The following is an 18,758-nucleotide window of genomic DNA, read 5'->3' on the forward strand; positions in this document are numbered from 1 at the left end:
CAATGCTTAAAAAAGACAGTATCACGACACTGTTGTTGTTGTTGTTTATGTTGTTTGACAGAGAGGGCCGTCCTCAGTGAGCTCCGTGACAATCGTGATTTCACAGCCATGGAATGCTGGGACCCCCCCTCACAGTGAGTTTGTTTTAATAATGATAGTAATGATGATAATAATGAATGAATGACGTTGGTAATTGCGCATTTCTCAAAGTAACTAGGGGAGAAATGGTAACGATAATATTGATAATACTGACAGTAATGATAATGATAATATTAATGATAATTAGAATAATAATGATAGTAATGATAATGATAATATTGATGATAATTAGAACAATAATGATAGTAATGATAATGATAATAGTATTGCATGGATGACATTTGTTTGGCGCATTTCTGTTGGTGAAGATTGACACAGTGTGTTGGCAGTTGCCCTTTCAAGTGTGGCCAAGCCCACAAATGACTGACCATACTTCATGATACTCACACACACGCACATAGGAGCAGAAAATGCCTCAGATTAACAGTGGATTTTTGAAAAATTCACAAAGCATCTGGCAGAACAGATGAGTCTTTAACTGGGATTGGAAGAGAGAGAGAGAGAGTGTGTTTACATTAGTGTGGGGGATTTGATCTGTGCTGATGGAATGTGCAAGCATAGAGGTGTTTCAGTGTGCATGTGTGCGTGTGCATGTTTGAGTGAGTGTGTGTGTGTGCATGCATGCATGTGTTTGAGTGAGTGTGGGTGCATGTGTGTGTATGTTCATCCGAAGCTAAGGCCTGAAGGAAAGATGTTTGAATGTGTGATTACAAAATGGGCGTGTATGTAAGTGGGATCGTTTCATTTCTAACGTACACAGATCTCGGCAGTGTACTGGTGAATTTTCTGTTGCAGGTTTAGGATAGCAGAATACCAAGAGATGTCTTTCAAGGAAGAGGTGAGAAAAAAAAAGAAAAAAAAACAACTTGTCCAATCATTCAATCAATGTTTACACATTATTGATTGCAGTGATCATGATGAGTTAAGATGACATTAATAATAAATAGCCTGGACCAGTTGTAACATAGCAACAGCATCAATTATGTCAACTATTACAGTAATGGTATCAAGGATGAGGCGAAAGCGAGTGGTAGCATTGTGATATCATAATAAGGAGCAAGGAGTAAACCACTTCTACATTATTGGAAAAGAAAGCTTGTAGTTAATCACATTGTAAAGACAACAACAACAATAAAAATTCTAAAGAAATAAATAAATACTAAATATAAAAAATAAATAAAGACCTGCTAGTACAAAGTAAGGACTGTTACTGTAATACAGAATGATAACTATGGAACATGCAAAATTGTGATGAAGTAACAGTTTCCACTATTGGAAGGTAACTGTTCCACTTTGTATGGCTGACCTCCCCATTTCCCTTTGCCCCTCCCCCCCACACCCCCTCTTTCTATCCCAGAAAGCGTGGCTGCACTGCCGGGACCTGATCCTGCGAATCCTGGTTGCCGCAGTGATGTCGGGGCAGGAGGGGGGTGGTGGTGGCGCCAAGAACGGCAGCAGCAGCCCCCACAACGGGGAGACCCTGGTCAACGGCAGCAGCGGCGGGGGAGTGGAGGAGGGGGAGAAGGGCAGCATGGCCGCCGTGGTGCAGGAGTTGCTTCCCCGCTTCGTCCAGCACACGGAGGCCTGCGCCAAGGAGTTCACCACGCCTACAAAGGTAAGGGGTGTGCACAGAGATGCCGGCTGTGACCATTTACACCATGTTTTGTTACCCTCCATTGCAGTTCCGACGTTACGCCAATGTCAGAATTGTTCCGACGAGTTTCATTTTTGGCTACATAGCATGGTCACATGCTTTCCTGTTGTAACATTACCCAGATGCTCTAGATCTGTCCAGCACGAGGCCAGGGCAGTTACTAATAACCGTGCTTTCTTGTGAGGATGTTCACATACGTGTTTACATTAAAACAGCATTGAGTGGACTAGCAGTTACAAGTGTTTGTATGCTTTGTAGATAAAATGTACGTTTGCTGATGTGCCTTGGAGTTCAAGTGATCCTACCAAATCCAAAATGTTCCTACCAAATTTCCTGATTGTTCCTACCAACACTTGACTGGGGTTGGCATCTCTGGTGGTGGGGAGTTTCAGTTTCTCAAGGAGGTTTCACTGCGTTCGGACAAATCCATATACGCAACACCACATCTGCTAGGCAGATGCCTGACCAGCAGCATAACCCAGCGCGCTTAGTCAGGCCTTGAGTGCATGCATATGTATTTGTGTACCTATCAGAGTGGATTTCTTTGACAGAATTTTGCCAGAAAGACAACACTTTCGTTGCCATGGGTTCTTTTTCATTGCGCCAAGTGCGTGCTGCACACAGGACCTCCATTGATTGTCTGATCCGAATGACTGGATGTTCAGTTTGATTTTCCAGTCAGACTTGGAGAAAGGGGGAGAGTGGGATTTGAACCCACACCCTCACAGACATTGTGTCGGCAGATGAACGTCTTAACCATTCTGCCACCTTCCTGTGGTGCTGGGGACAGTGGGGGTATTACTCAGTTACTATCAAAGTGGATGTTGTTGTTGTTGTTTTTTTTACAGGGCTAAGGGTTTTGTTTTGCTTTTAAACCTTTCACTGCCACAAAAATAAGATTTTAAGTGAAATCCATTTGCCCGGGTTTTTTTCACAAACAATGGGTATATATTTTCAAAAAATTATGTGCTCTTTGTTATTGGAGAAAGACACATAAAAGTATATATTTTCTGAAAGGGAAATGAATAAAGAATGCAAAACACATGATGTTTTCCCATTTTATGTATTTTAAGTGACATGCTGTTGTTTTGAAATCAGTGGGGTTTTTTTGGTCACATTTTCAACTTGTTCATTACAAACACTAGTCAGGTAATTTGCACTAAAATATATTTTCTGGACAAATAGATAATACCTGCACACGCAAATTGTACTAGATCAACCACAATAATAAAAAAAAAAATTTTTAAGAGACAGATACACAATACATTGTGACTTCTCCAAGTGATAATATGGATGTGGGGCCATGCCCCCTCGGTCTCCACCCCTCTCCTCTTCACCCCTCTCACACGGTCACTTCATCCAGTTCTCACCAGACCGCATTGGCTGAGTGCCAAGAAAATCGCTCACACTGTGTCCTGTTAATAATTCGGTCACTTTCTGTCGGCTGCTACAGCTGTACAGTCAGCATCACTCACTGACAGTCGTATCTTGGCCACTCTCTTCACTGCTCCTTTATTTTCTATCAAATCGTCCTATAAAAGTTTATCACTGTCTTCTTTGAATTTACACTTCAATTCTTTCTGAGCATCAGCTGAAGAAAGCAGTCTTGTTGATTTAGTGCAACAGGATCGCATGTCTTGAGTACAGAGTCTGACGTTTTGTTGAGTGAGCAAGGAGAGGAGCCAGGCAAACACTGTGGCAGTAACCCAACCAAAACATTCAAATAAAGAACTGCCTCATGACGTAGATGGGATTTCTAACTATGAATAGAATCTAGAAAGATTTGCCAAGCTAAAGCTACCAGTATTTTTGTCGACGAACTCAATGCAAACCAGGGAAAAATCAGAATATTTCGATGTCGAGTTATGTCGTCATTGTGGCAGTGAAGCGTACATGCTTGCACTGACTAGCTATCTCATCATATAGGCAGTGTAGGGGTTAATATTATTATTTGATATTTCTTTGAATAACTCTGAACAGAACCAAATAAAGTCTTGACACAGCAGTTGGTTTTTTTGTTGTTGTTGTTTTTATGATTGTTCGTAATTTCTCTCTGAAGCAACCAAAATAGCTTTGACTTGGCATGTGCACTTGGCTGGGCTGTAGGCATTAATGATAGAAACAAAGACAAAAACGGAGTGGAATGCAGGTTTATTTATTGAAGGTACAAGACAGGCGACCAGAGTTAGCCAAAATTTACCTTTTTCTGCACCATATTTTGGGGGAGGGGAGGGCGGCGGGGTGACATCAGAATCATTACTTTTTGCTTTCTTATTTGTTGACAGCCTCCTTTGAATTTTTCAGATTGGGGTGTCATCCTCTTTTTCTGTTGTGGTGTCTCACAATGTTGTCTTTTTGATTGGGGTGTCATCCTCTTTTTCTGTTGTGGTGTCTCACAATGTTGTCTTTTTGATTGGGGTGTCATCCTCTTTTTCTGTTGTGGTGTCTCACAATGTTGTCTTTTTGATTGGGGTGTCATCCTCTTTTTCTGTTGTGGTGTCTCACAATGTTGTCTTTTTGATTGGGGTGTCATCCTCTTTTTCTGTTGTGGTGTCTCACAATGTTGTCTTTTTTTCTTCTTTCTTTTTTTTTTCTTTTTTTCATTAGTCAGTTTAGTGTCAGCATTGTCTGTGCATATCCAATCATGTCCACTATTTTGGAATAGCTGTATATTTTTCAGAAAAATGTAAAATCAGCGACCATTGTGGATGTTACAAGTGCAGATAGCATGTTGCAGAAAAGGAAAAGACCACTGCGTGTCCCTGATGTCTGCCCAGTACCACCGTGACAACTTTATAGGATGTACATCGTAGACATGTCAGTTGTTTGTTTTCAGTCTGAAAGGGGGATGTTAGCTAGAGTGGTTTTGTGTGTGTGTGCACACTACACATAACACATTTTGCAAGAATATAGCATGTTCCTGAGAATTGTGGAAAATTCGCTTTGTCCCTGGTTTTTACATCGTCTGTGATGGTTAGATTTTGTAGGGTAGGCATGTATGCATACATGTGTCTGCATATGTGTTCAGTGTGTTGACGTTTCAGTGTGTGTGTGTGTGTGTGTGTCCACAGTACCCCATTCAAGGTCCCTACAGAACCCGCATCACAACATATCTGCGTGGCAAGCACCACATATTATTTGTTCGCCTGGTGGAGTGTTTCCTCCATGTCTACAGTCTCCATGACAATGGCTTGAGTGAGTGCATTGAATTGTCATTGACATCAGGGTAATCAGTAAGACACTGTGTAGATAAACCTGATGATTATCAGGCATCAGAATGGTCCACAGGTGCATTGAATTGTCATTGACATCAGGGTAATCAGTAAGACACTGTGTAGATAAACCTGATGATTATCAGGCATCAGAATGGTCCACAGGTGCATTGAATTGTCATTGACATCAGGGTAATCAGTAAGACACTGTGTAGATAAACCTGATGATTATCAGGCATCAGAATGGTCCACAGGTGCATTGAATTTTCATTGACATCAGGGTAATAAGTAAGACACTGTAGAGATAAACCTGATCATTATCAGGCATCAGAATGGTCCACAGGTGCATTGAATTGTCATTGACATCAGGGTAATAAGTAAGACACTGTGTAGATAAACCTGATCATTATCAGGCATCAGAATGGTCCACAGGTGCATTGAATTGTCATTGACATCAGGGTAATAAGTAAGACACTGTGTAGATAAACCTGATGATTATCAGGCATCAGAATGGTCCACAGGTGCATTGAATTGTCATTGACATCATGGTAATCAGTAAGACACTGTGTAGATAAACCTGATGATAATCAGGCATCAGAATGGTCCACAGGTGCATTGAATTGTCATTGACATCATGGTAATCAGTAAGACACTGTGTAGATAAACCTGATGATTATCAGGCATCAGAATGGTCCACAGATGTATTGAATTGTCATTGACATCAGGGTAATAAGTAAGACACTGTAGAGATAAACCTGATGATTATCAGGCATCAGAATGGTCCACAGGTGCATTGAATTGTCATTGACATCATGGTAATCAGTAAGACACTGTGTAGATAAACCTGATGATTATCAGGCATCAGAATGGTCCACAGGTGCATTGAATTGTCATTGACATCATGGTAATCAGTAAGACACTGTGTAGATAAACCTGATGATTATCAGGCATCAGAATGGTCCACAGGTGCATTGAATTGTCATTGACATCATGGTAATCAGTAAGACACTGTGTAGATAAACCTGATGATTATCAGGCATCAGAATGGTCCACAGATCTGCTGTTTCAGAGGATCGGGGGACTCCAGAGTGCAGTGGGGTTCAGTTCAGGCAGCTGCAGATTCCATCTTTTTTCTTTTTTTTTATTGAGTGCGATCTCATTCTCAAATGGTATTCTTATGCGGCTTGTTCTGTTTTTGCGCATATATGGTGTATATTAAACAGCTCGTTCAGTTTTTGTGCACTTCTTGCAAACAAGCGTGGGCGCCATCTTTATCAGTATTCAGTGGCAGTTGTCTTCCGTCATCCGCCGAGATTGCCTCTTTACCCACCAGGGCCTGGGCGGCCCCTGGACCTGTATCTTCTAAAAGTTCTTCACAGTTCTGGACTTTAGGGTGTTCCGATGCCTGATTATCATTGCTATTAGTGGTAGAAGTAGTTGTAGTAGTATTTTGATAAAGAAAATTAAGGGGGCTGGGGAGAGAGGGAGGGACGGTTGGGGGGGGGGGGGGGGAGGGTTGACTGATGGCAAAAAGTTGTCATTAGATGTGGAAATGTTGTGAAACTACCTTGATTGATGTCAACTCCTTGACTGCAGAACTCTGGTGGAATGAGATCACTGTGGCCTGGGTTTGAAGTGCAGTGAGATCACTGTGGCCTGGGTTTGAAGTGAAGTGAGATCACTGTGGCCTGGGTTTGAAGTGAAATGAGATCACTGTGGCCTGGGTTTGAAGTGAAGTGAGATCACTGTGGCCTGGGTTTGAAGTGAAGTGAGATCACTGCAGTGAGATCACTGTGGCCTGGGTTTGAAGTGAAATGAGATCACTGTGGCCTGGGTTTGAAGTGAAGTGAGATCACTGTGGCCTGGGTTTGAAGTGAAGTGAGATCACTGTGGCCTGGGTTTGAAGTGCAGTGAGATCACTGTGGCCTGGGTTTGAAGTGAAATGAGATCACTGTGGCCTGGGTTTGAAGTGAAGTGAGATCACTGTGGCCTGGGTTTGAAGTGCAGTGAGATCACTGTGGCCTGGGTTTGAAGTGAAATGAGATCACTGTGGCCTGGGTTTGAAGTGCAGTGAGATCACTGTGGCCTGGGTTTGAAGTGCAGTGAGATCACTGTGGCCTGGGTTTGAAGTGAAATGAGATCACTTTGGCCTGGGTTTGAAGTGCAGTGAGATCACTGTGGCCTGGGTTTGAAGTGCAGTGAGATCACTGTGGCCTGGGTTTGAAGTGCAGTGAGATCACTGTGGCCTGGGTTTGAAGTGAAATGAGATCACTGTGGCCTGGGTTTGAAGTGCAGTGAGATCACTGTGGCCTGGGTTTGAAGTGAAATGAGATCACTGTGGCCTGGGTTTGAAGTGCAGTGAGATCACTGTGGCCTGGGTTTGAAGTGAAATGAGATCACTGTGGCCTGGGTTTGAAGTGCAGTGAGATCACTGTGGCCTGGGTTTGAAGTGCAGTGAGATCACTTTGGCCTGGGTTTGAAGTGAAGTGAGATCACTGTGGCCTGGGTTTGAAGTGCAGTGAGATCACTGTGGCCTGGGTTTGAAGTGCAGTGAGATCACTGTGGCCTGGGTTTGAAGTGAAATGAGATCACTGTGGCCTGGGTTTGAAGTGAAATGAGATCACTGTGGCCTGGGTTTGAAGTGCAGTGAGATCACTGTGGCCTGGGTTTGAAGTGCAGTGAGATCACTGTGGCCTGGGTTTGAAGTGCAGTGAGATCACTGTGGCCTGGGTTTGAAGTGCAGTGAGATCACTGTGGCCTGGGTTTGAAGTGAAGTGAGATCACTGTGGCCTGGGTTTGAAGTGAAGTGAGATCACTGTGGCCTGGGTTTGAAGTGCAGTCACTACCTTCTGTGTGTTGATTTTACTGAACAAATGTCATGTGGTCCCAAGAGGAAGAAGTTAAAATAAGGAACAGTGACTGACATCCTGACATGTAAGCTCTGTCTCATCTCAGTGAGTTGACAGCCCTTCACTGACACCCTGACATGTAAGCTCTGTCTCATCTCAGTGAGTTGACAGCCCTTCACTGACACCCTGACATGTAAGCTCTGTCTCATCTCAGTGAGTTGACAGCCCTTCACTGACATCCTGACATGTAAGCTCTGTCTCATCTCAGTGAGTTGACAGCCCTTCACAGACACCCTGACATATAAGCTCTGTCTCATCTCAGTGAGTTGACAGCCCTTCACTGACACCCTGACATGTAAGCTCTGTCTCATCTCAGTGAGTTGACAGCCCTTCACTGACACCCTGACATGTAAGCTCTGTCTTCATTTCAGTGAATTGACAGCCCTTCACTGACATCCTGACATGTAAGCTCTGTCTCATCTCAGTGAATTGACGGCCCTTCACTGACATCCTGACATGTAAGCTGTGTCTCATCTCATTGAGTTGACAGCCCTTCACTGACACCCTGACATGTAAGCTCTGTCTCATCTCAGTGAGTTGACAGCCCTTCACTGACATCCTGACATGTAAGCTCTGTCTTCATTTCAGTGAATTGACAGCCCTTCAATGACATCCTGACATGTAAGCTGTGTCTCATCTCAGTGAGTTGACAGCCCTTCACTGACATCCTGACATGTAAGCTGTGTCTTCATTTCAGTGAGTTGACAGCCCTTCACTGACATCCTGACATGTAAGCTGTGTCTCATCTCAGTGAGTTGACAGCCCTTCACTGACATCCTGACATGTAAGCTCTGTCTTCATCTCAGTGAGTTGACAGCCCTTGACATCCTGACATGTAAGCTCTGTCTTCATTTCAGTGAGTTGACAGCCCTTCACTGACACCCTGACATGTAAGCTCTGTCTCATCTCAGTGAGTTGACAGCCCTTCACTGACATCCTGACATGTAAGCTGTGTCTTCATTTCAGTGAGTTGACAGCCCTTCACTGACATCCTGACATGTAAGCTCTGTCTTCATCTCAGTGAGTTGACAGCCCTTCACTGACACCCTGACATGTAAGCTGTGTCTCATCTCAGTGAATTGACAGCCCTTCACTGACACCCTGACATATAAGCTCTGTCTCATCTCAGTGAATTGACAGCCCTTCACTGACATCCTGACATGTAAGCTCTGTCTCATCTCAGTGAGGTGACAGCCCTTCACTGACATCCTGACATGTAAGCTGTGTCTCATCTCAGTGAGTTGACAGCCCTTCACTGACATCCTGACATGTAAGCTGTGTCTCATCTCAGTGAATCTCAGCCCTTCACTGACATCCTGACATGTAAGCTCTGTCTCATCTCAGTGAGTTGACAGCCCTTCACTGACATCCTGACATGTAAGCTCTGTCTCATCTCAGTGAATTGACAGCCCTTCACTGACATCCTGACATGTAAGCTGTGTCTCATCTCAGTGAGTTGACAGCCCTTCACTGACATCCTGACATGTAAGCTCTGTCTCATCTCAGTGAGTTGACAGCCCTTCACAGATAAGCGTAGTTGCCAGCAGCAGATTGTTGCCCTGTGCAGGGATTACCACAGGAGTATGGACAGACAAGATGAGCAGTAAAGGGATTAAGCTCCAATCAGCCACGGTGGCGATACCAGCAAATTTCTTGTCTGAGTCTGATGAAGACTGTACAAGATGCAGTGACTGCAAAGTTTGTCAGTACAAGCCAAAACAATGGAGAAAATATAGACAAACACTTGATACTAGAGAGCACTGCTGTCACATGCTTCACCAGGACAGGAGAATGGAAACGTGTGAAGGGGTATCAGTGCAAAGAACAGCGTGTGCAGAACTCCCCTTTTGTGTGCTGACGGGCACAGAAAGAAAAAGTAACAACTGGCACTGATTAACTAGAAAGTGTGTCTAATGACTGAGGCATGAAACATGAAGGAGCTGAAGACACGAAGACAGAAATGACAGGACATTCAGTTATAAGCCATGCAAACTCTGTGTGTGTGTGTGTGTGATTAGATAATGTAATAGGCATAGTCTTTGAATATGTTTGTTTATATGTGTGTGTGTGATTAGATAATGTAATATGCGTAGTCTTTTAATTGAAAATGTTTTATGATTTTATGTGTTAAATCATTATTTTTTTCTTCCTGTTATAAGTAATCTTGTGTGTATATATTTGTTAACTGTTTATTGTAAAGTGCTTTGAGTTCCCTGTTAGGGAGAAAAGCGCTCAACAAGTGTCCATTATTATTATTACTGCTAACAGTTGACATGGGTGGTTTTATCATCCACAGGTAACCCAGAAAGCAAGGACGGTGATGTCTTGAAATCTCCTATCACTGATCTCTTGAAAGGTGAGCTGCAGAGAGCAGTGGTTGGTGTGTACGTTTTCTTGGTGTCTGTCAGTGTCAGTGTCTGATGTCTATATCGATACATGTATGGTAGTCAGTCGTGTCTGACTAGGACCAGAACAGAACAGCAGAGGAGGCAACTGCTGTCCCAACTATCTGGGCCAGAATTCAGTTGTAGTTGAGAGTGTCTTGCCCAAGTAACATCCCCACTCTCTCCACCAAGAGGGTGTTAGGACAGTCAGCATTGGGATGGTTCCCAAACACCAACTAGCCCCCAAGGCTGCAGCACTAAGAGCCAGTGCAATTTTTCCTGCAAAACTGAGAGTCATGTGATAGTTCTTCACAAAAGACTAAACTAAATGATTTCCCATTGCAATGGAGAAACGATTGATAATGCATCTCTCACTTTGCTTTTTGCCCAACTGCAAACTTATGTCAGTCTGTGATATAAGCTTAGTATTGGACTGTCTGTAAAACACTGAAACTAACCACCAGCCTTTTTCGTTTGTCTTTCTCTGCGGTGTATGCAGATTCTGTATTCCTTCAGTTCTCATTCACTGTCACAACAACAGGTGGCAATTATGTACAGCTTGGAAACAATGTTAGTTTGCTGTTTGGTTTTGTTGATTGGCCATATTTTACTTTATTCTCTTTGTGTGTGTTTTTTTTTGTTGTTGTTGTTGTTTTTGTTTGATAAATGTCATAAGCATTTCCTTTTATAAATCACGTTCTGTAATTCTGGTATCAAGCACCAGTTTTCTATAAAACTTGATTCAATTCATTTAGATAATTTTCTCTTTTTTTTCTGCTTGCTATTCAGTTCACTGTGTAATTTTTCTGTATCTGGTTGTATTGTGTTTATTTTATATTTGTAGAAGAAGACTTCGGCGGATAAGTACATTGGGTGTATTGTTGGGGTTTTTTGTTTTTTGTTTGTGTGTGTATTTGTGTGTGTGTGTATGTGTGTGATAATTTTAGTCCTTATATCTTTCACAGAATTTCTCACAAATTATTGATTAATGAAATAGTAATATGGAAAAAAAAATGTTTTGGTTAGAAGATGAAAACTTCATGAAAAACACTTTTTGTTAGAATTTAAAGAGTAAAAGTAGGGGCGGGGGGGGGGTTAAAACGTGCAGCAACAACAAAATAATAATCAGTGTGTCATACATGACAGACAAGTAGAAGCAGCAAAACAAGTGAAATGAATAAAGAAGCAGTGTGCCATGCTTGTCAGATCTGACAGACAAAAGAAATAGATAAATAGATAACTGACTGTGCTGTGTGTGTGACAGGGATGACGGAGATAAATGACTGTGCTGTGTGTGTGACAGGGATGACGGAGATAAATGACTGTGCTGTGTGTGTGACAGGGATGACGGAGATAAATGAGTGTGCTGTGTGTGTGACAGGGATGACGGAGATAAATGACTGTGCTGTGTGTGTGACAGGGATGACGGAGATAAATGACTGTGCTGTGTGTGTGACAGGGATGACGGAGATAAATGAGTGTGCTGTGTGTGTGACAGGGATGACGGAGATAAATGAGTGTGCTGTGTGTGACAGGGATGACGGAGATAAATGACTGTGCTGTGTGTGTGACAGGGATGACGGAGATAAATGACTGTGCTGTGTGTGTGACAGGGATGACGGAGATAAATGAGTGTGCTGTGTGTGTGACAGGGATGACGGAGATAAATGACTGTGCTGTGTGTGTGACAGGGATGACGGAGATAAATGAGTGTGCTGTGTGTGTGACAGGGATGACAGAGATAAATGAGTGTGCTGTGTGTGTGACAGGGATGACGGAGATAAATGAGTGTGCTGTGTGTGTGACAGGGATGACGGAGATAAATGAGTGTGCTGTGTGTGTGACAGGGATGACGGAGATAAATGAGTGTGCTGTGTGTGTGACAGGGATGACGGAGATAAATGACTGTGCTGTGTGTGTGACAGGGATGACGGAGATAAATGACTGTGCTGTGTGTGTGACAGGGATGACGGAGATAAATGACTGTGCTGTGTATGTGACAGGGATGACGGAGATAAATGAGTGTGCTGTGTGTGTGACAGGGATGACGGAGATAAATGAGTGTGCTGTGTGTGTGACAGGGATGACGGAGATAAATGACTGTGCTGTGTGTGTGACAGGGATGACGGAGATAAATGACTGTGCTGTGTGTGACAGGGATGACAGAGATAAATGACTGTGCTGTGTGTGTGACAGGGATGACGGAGATAAATGAGTGTGCTGTGTGTGACAGGGATGACGGAGATAAATGAGTGTGCTGTGTGTGACAGGGATGACAGAGATAAATGAGTGTGCTGTGTGTGTGACAGGGATGACGGAGATAACTGACTGTGCTGTGTGTGACAGGGATGACGGAGATAAATGAGTGTGCTGTGTGTGACAGGGATGACGGAGATAAATGACTGCTGTGTGTGTGACAGGGATGACGGAGATAAATGACTGTGCTGTGTGTGTGACAGGGATGACGGAGATAAATGAGTGTGCTGTGTGTGTGACAGGGATGACGGAGATAAATGAGTGTGCTGTGTGTGTGACAGGGATGACGGAGATAAATGACTGTGCTGTGTGTGACAGGGATGACGGAGATAAATGAGTGTGCTGTGTGTGACAGGGATGACGGAGATAAATGACTGTGATGTGTGTGTGACAGGGATGACGGAGATAAATGACTGTGATGTGTGTGTGACAGGGATGACGGAGATAACTGACTGTGCTGTGTGTGTGACAGGGATGACGGAGATAAATGACTGTGCTGTGTGTGTGACAGGGATGACGGAGGGATCCACACAGCCCCTGGTGAAGGAGGAGGATGGACGTGTGTCCATCAATGTGGAGCTGCTGGAACAGCTGGTCATCAGCACTGAGGTACACATTGTTCACATTGTACACTGACTGACTCATCCACAGTCTCTAGGTGTCTGTGTTGATAATGTGTCACGTCTTCATCCACAGTCTCTGGGTTTGTTGTGTTGATAATGTGTCACGTCTTCATCCACAGTCTGTGGGTTTGTTGTGTTGATAATGTGTCGTATGTCTTCATCCACAGTCTCTGGGTTTGTTGTGTTGATAATGTGTCACGTCTTCATCCACGGTCTCTGGGTGTCTGTGTTGATAATGTGTCATGTCTTCATCCACAGTCTCTGGGTTTGTTGTGTTGATAATGTGTCACGTCTTCATCCACAGTCTCTGGGTTTGTTGTGTTGATGTGTCGTATGTCTTCTTCTTCTTCGTCGTCGTCGTCGTCTTCATTCGTAAGGTGCAGCTCCCACGGTCACTCATATGTATACACGATTGGGCTTTGACATGTATGGCTGTTTTTTCCCCCACCATGTTGGCACTTGTGCTCCATTTTCAGGGAGGTGTTATGTCTTAATCATCAGTCTGTGGGTGTGCTGTGTTGATAACGGTGTTGATAACGGGCGGTGTGTTCAACCTCAGTCTCTGGGTGTGCTGTGTTGATAACGGTGTTGATAACGGGCGGTGTGTTCAACCTCAGTCTCTGGGTGTGCTGTGTTGATAACGGTGTTGATAACGGGCGGTGTGTTCAACCTCAGTCTCTGGGTGTGCTGTGTTGATAACGGTGTTGATAACGGGCGGTGTGTTCAACCTCAGTCTCTGGGTGTGCTGTGTTGATAACGGTGTTGATAACGGGCGGTGTGTTCAACCTCAGTCTCTGGGTGTGCTGTGTTGATAACGAGCGGTGTGTTCAACCTCAGTCTCTGGGTGTGCTGTGTTGATAACGGTGTTGATAACGGGCGGTGTGTTCAACCTCAGTCTCTGGGTGTGCTGTGTTGATAACGGTGTTGATAACAGGCGGTGTGTTCAGCCTCAGTCTCTGGGTGTGCTGTGTTGATAATGGTGTTGATAACGGGTGGTGTGTTCAGCCTCAGTCTCTGGGTGTGCTGTGTTGATAACGAGCGGTGTGTTCAACCTCAGTCTCTGGGTGTGCTGTGTTGATAACGAGTGGTGTGTTCAACCTCAGTCTCTGGGAGTGCTGTGTTGATAACGATTGGTGTGTTCACTGTCCAGTCTCTGGGAGTGCTGTGTTGATAACAAGTGGTGTGTTCACTGTCCAGTCTCTGGGAGTGCTGTGTTGATAACGAGCGGTGTGTTCAACCTCAGTCTCTAGGTGTGCTGTGTTGATAACGAGTGGTGTGTTCAACCTCAGTCTCTGGGAGTGCTGTGTTGATAACGAGTGGTGTGTTCAACCTCAGTCTCTGGGTGTGCTGTGTTGATAACGATTGGTGTGTTCAACCTCAGTCTCTGGGAGTGCTGTGTTGATAACGAGTGGTGTGTTCACTGTCCAGTCTCTGGGAGTGCTGTGTTGATAACGAGTGGTGTGTTCAACCTCAGTCTCTGGGTGTGCTGTGTTGATAACGAGTGGTGTGTTCAGCCTCAGTCTCTGGGAGTGCTGTGTTGATAACGAGTGGTGTGTTCACTGTCCAGTCTCTGGGAGTGCTGTGTTGATAACGAGTGGTGTGTTCAACCTCAGTCTCTGGGAGTGCTGTGTTGATAACAAGCGGTGTGTTCAGCCTCAGTCTCTGGGAGTGCTGTGTTGATAACGAGTGGTGTGTTCACTGTCCAGTCTCTGGGTGTGTTGTGTTGATAACGAGTGGTGTGTTCACTGTCCAGTCTCTGGGAGTGCTGTATTGATAACGAGTGGTGTGTTCACTGTCCAGTCTCTGGGAGTGCTGTGTTGATAACGAGTGGTGTGTTCACTGTCCAGTCTCTGGGTGTGTTGTGTTGATAACGAGCAGTGTGTTCACTGTCCAATCTCTGGGAGTGCTGTATTGATAACGAGTGGTGTGTTCACTGTCCAGTCTCTGGGAGTGCTGTATTGATAACGAGTGGTGTGTTCACTGTCCAGTCTCTGGGAGTGCTGTGTTGATAACGAGTGGTGTGTTCACTGTCCAGTCTCTGGGTGTGCTGTGTTGATAACGAGCGGTGTGTTCAACCTCAGTCTCTGGGTGTGCTGTGTTGATAATGTGCGATGTGTTGACTCCTCCAGTCGCTGTCCTTCGCCACCACGCTGATCGGCGTGTGCTGCCACCTGCTGCGCCCCCTGAAGACCTCCTGGTCCAAACAGTCCCGCAAGAAGAAGGCCAAGAACCCCCCTCAGGTACTGGCTGCTCTCCCCTCTGGAACTGTCCGTGGTGTGTGTGTGTGTTAGGGAGTGGTTTGCAGGTGTGTGTGTGTGTGTGTGTGTGTGTGTGCTTTGTCAGTGACACATTCCTTTGTTGTTGTTTTTTCTTGATTGTAAGTCTTTATTATTGTGCCTTGTTTGTTAAGTTTGTTGATTTTTGTAATCATATTTTTTCCCATATTGGTCGTCGTAACTTGTTAGCAGTCTTGGCCCCTGTAGTCGGGAGGTAGAGTGCATTATGAATACATATTATTATTATTATTATCATTATTATTACTGTTATTATTAAAAGAAGCATGACTACTGTTTGTGCAGTGTGGTTTCAGCCAGCAGTGTTTGTTTGCGTGTTTGTGTTTTTTGTGTGATATGTGTCTGACTAATGAGATATTTGTAAAGCACTTGAGACATTTTAAAGCTCCATATAAATGTACAACTATTATTCATAAAATTATTGCTATTATTTGTAATGCCATAACTGTGCATGGTGTTCCATCCAGCAGTGTTTGACAAGCTCACCTGCCTGGTGACGGAGCTTACTATATAATCATCATTAACTATGTAATTATCAATGATGATTATTGTGTGTGTTGCAGCCAGCAGTGTTTGACAAGCTCACCAGCCTGGTGACAGAGCTTACTATATAATCATCATTAACTATGTAATTATCAATGATGATTATTGTGTGTGTTGCAGCCAGCAGTGTTTGATAAGTTCACCTGCCTGGTGACGGAGCTTACTATATAATCATCATTAACTGTGTAATTATCAGTGATGATTATTGTGTGTGTTGCAGCCAGCAGTGTTTGATAAGTTCACCTGCCTGTTGACAGAGCTTACTATATAATCATCATTAACTGTGTAATTATCAGTGATGATTATTGTGTGTGTTGCAGCCAGCAGTGTTTGATAAGTTCACCTGCCTGTTGACAGAGCTTACTATATAATCATCATTAACTATGTAATTATCAATGATGATTATTGTGTGTGTTGCTGCCAGCAGTGTTTGATAAGTTCACCTGCCTGGTGACGGAGCTTACTATATAATCATCATTAACTATGTAATTATCAGCGATGATTATTGTGTGTGTTGCAGCCAGCAGTGTTTGATAAGTTCACCTGCCTGGTGACGGAGCTTACTATATAATCATCATTAACTATGTAATTATCAATGATGATTATTGTGTGTGTTGCAGCCAGCAGTGTTTGACAAGCTCACCAGCCTGGTGACAGAGCTTACTATATAATCATCATTAACTATGTAATTATCAATGATGATTATTGTGTGTGTTGCAGCCAGCAGTGTTTGATAAGTTCACCTGCCTGGTGACGGAGCTTCAGGACACGGCCAAGGCCCTGCACAAGCTGTCCACACAGTTTGACCCTGTCTTCACCATGCTCAACTTCTCCGCTCTCTCCCTCACCGACCCCCTCACCGACAATGAGGTGAGCACTGCAGTAGTGTAGGGTGTCAGTCAACTGTCTTTGGCGCCCAGAGGAGAATTTACTTAGTAGTAAGTATACTGACAGTAAGGTGTGTAATAACAGTGGTGTGACATGGTATGTTCAGGAGGAGTATGAGTGTGAGAAGACGCTCTGTGTGTGTGCGTACACTGACAGTGATGGGCGTTATAACAGTATGTATATTAGCGTGCCTGAAATCTGATTGAATGGCGCAGGAAACGAAAAATGAGCACCCAATGGCAGCCGTCAGTCAGCTATACCCATGTAGACAACCTGTTGTGCAAATGACCCCCGAGTTTGTAAAGCGCTTTGAGCTTGGTCTCTGACCAAGGATAGGCGCTTTATAAGTATTGATATCAAAACAAATTAAGTCAGTTCAGGAGTGTGAGTGTGAGAATACCCTGTGTGTGTGTGTGTGTGTGTGTGTGTGTGTGTGCACAGTGACAGTGATATGTGTAATAACAGTATGTGGATAATGGTGTGAACGCTTGTGTGTGTTCAAGAGGAGCATGAGTGTGAGAAGATACTCTGCATGTGTACAGTGACAGTGATGTGTGTAATAACAGTATGTGTATACAATGTGTGCCGTGTGTGTACAGTGACATTGATGTGTGTAATAACATTATGTGTATAACGATGTGCGTGCTGTGTGTGTGTACAGTGACATTGATGTGTGTAATAACAGTGTGTGTATAACGATGTGCGTGCTGTGCGTGTGTACAGTGACAGTGATGTGTGCAACAACAGTATGTGTATAACGATGTGCGTGCTGTGTGTGTGTACAGTGACAGTGATGTGTGTAATTACAGTATGTGTATAACGATGTGCATGCTGTGTGTGTGTACAGTGACAGTGATGTGTGTAATAACAGTGTGTGTATAACGATGTGCGTGCTGTGTGTGTGTACAGTGACAGTGATGTGTGCAATAACAGTATGTGTATAACGATGTGCGTGCTGTGTGTGTGTACAGTGACAGTGTTGTGTGTAATAACAGTATGTGTATAACGATGTGCGTGCTGTGTGTGTGTACAGTGACAGTGATGTGTGTAATTACAGTATGTGTATAACGATGTGCGTGCTGTGTGTGTGTACAGTGACAGTGATGTGTTTAATAACAGTGTGTATAACGATGTGCGTGCTGTGTGTGTGTACAGTGACAGTGTTGTGTGTAATAACAGTATGTGTATAACGATGTGCGTGCTGTGTGTGTGTACAGTGACAGTGATGTGTGTAATTACAGTATGTGTATAACGATGTGCGTGCTGTGTGTGTCCAGGAGGAGAAAGAGTGTGAGAAGACCCTGTGCGGCAAGATGGAGCGCAGCTTCCAGCAGTCATCCCACGAGATCTGTGAACTGCTGCACAACAAGCTGCAATACCTGCACACCTGCCACATCTGATCCCCTTCCCCCAGGTCCTCCACTTCTCCCCCGCCCCCCACACCTCCCTTCCACACACCCCCATCCCTGTCCCATCCCTCCTCCCCCCTACCCCCTGTCCCATCCCTCCTCCCCCCTACCCCCTGTCCCATCCCTCCTCCCCCCTACCCCCCGTCCCATCCCTCCTCCCCCCTACCCCCTGTCCCATCCCTCCTCCCCCCTACCCCCCGTCCCATCCCTCCTCCCCCCTACCCCCTGTCCCATCCCTCCTCCCCCCTACCCCCTGTCCCATCCCTCCTCCCCCCTACCCCTACCCCCCTGTCCCATCCCTCCTCCTACCCCCTACCCCCCTGTCCCATCCCTCCTCCCCCCTACCCCTACCCCCCTGTCCCATCCCTCCTCCCCCCTACCCCCCTGTCCCATCCCTCCTACCCCCTACCCCCCTGTCCCATCCCTCCTCCCCCCTACCCCTACCCCCCTGTCCCATCCCTCCTACCCCCTACCCCCTTGTCCCATC

The 18,758-nt window shown here is 44.7% G+C and overlaps 1 protein-coding gene across 2 annotated transcripts in view; it reads left to right on the forward strand.

Moving 5' to 3' along the window:
• The window catches only part of LOC143274682 (N-alpha-acetyltransferase 25, NatB auxiliary subunit-like), a 53,481-nt gene extending 35,162 nt beyond the window's left edge, over nucleotides 1–18,319 (forward strand). For both annotated transcript variants that reach the window (XM_076578564.1, XM_076578565.1), the window contains exons 19-27: nucleotides 62–134; nucleotides 895–937; nucleotides 1,457–1,714; nucleotides 4,825–4,948; nucleotides 10,171–10,230; nucleotides 13,026–13,123; nucleotides 15,267–15,377; nucleotides 16,695–16,844; nucleotides 18,140–18,319. In XM_076578564.1, coding sequence (XP_076434679.1) covers nucleotides 62–134; nucleotides 895–937; nucleotides 1,457–1,714; nucleotides 4,825–4,948; nucleotides 10,171–10,230; nucleotides 13,026–13,123; nucleotides 15,267–15,377; nucleotides 16,695–16,844; nucleotides 18,140–18,262 — 1,040 coding nt within the window. In that variant the 3' untranslated portion in view covers nucleotides 18,263–18,319. The remainder of the gene's footprint in view (nucleotides 1–61; nucleotides 135–894; nucleotides 938–1,456; nucleotides 1,715–4,824; nucleotides 4,949–10,170; nucleotides 10,231–13,025; nucleotides 13,124–15,266; nucleotides 15,378–16,694; nucleotides 16,845–18,139) is intronic.
• The last annotated feature ends 439 nt before the right edge of the window (nucleotides 18,320–18,758 follow it).

This window comes from Babylonia areolata, chromosome 29 (assembly GCF_041734735.1).
Source record: "Babylonia areolata isolate BAREFJ2019XMU chromosome 29, ASM4173473v1, whole genome shotgun sequence".
Taxonomy (NCBI): Eukaryota; Metazoa; Mollusca; class Gastropoda; order Neogastropoda; family Buccinidae; genus Babylonia; species Babylonia areolata.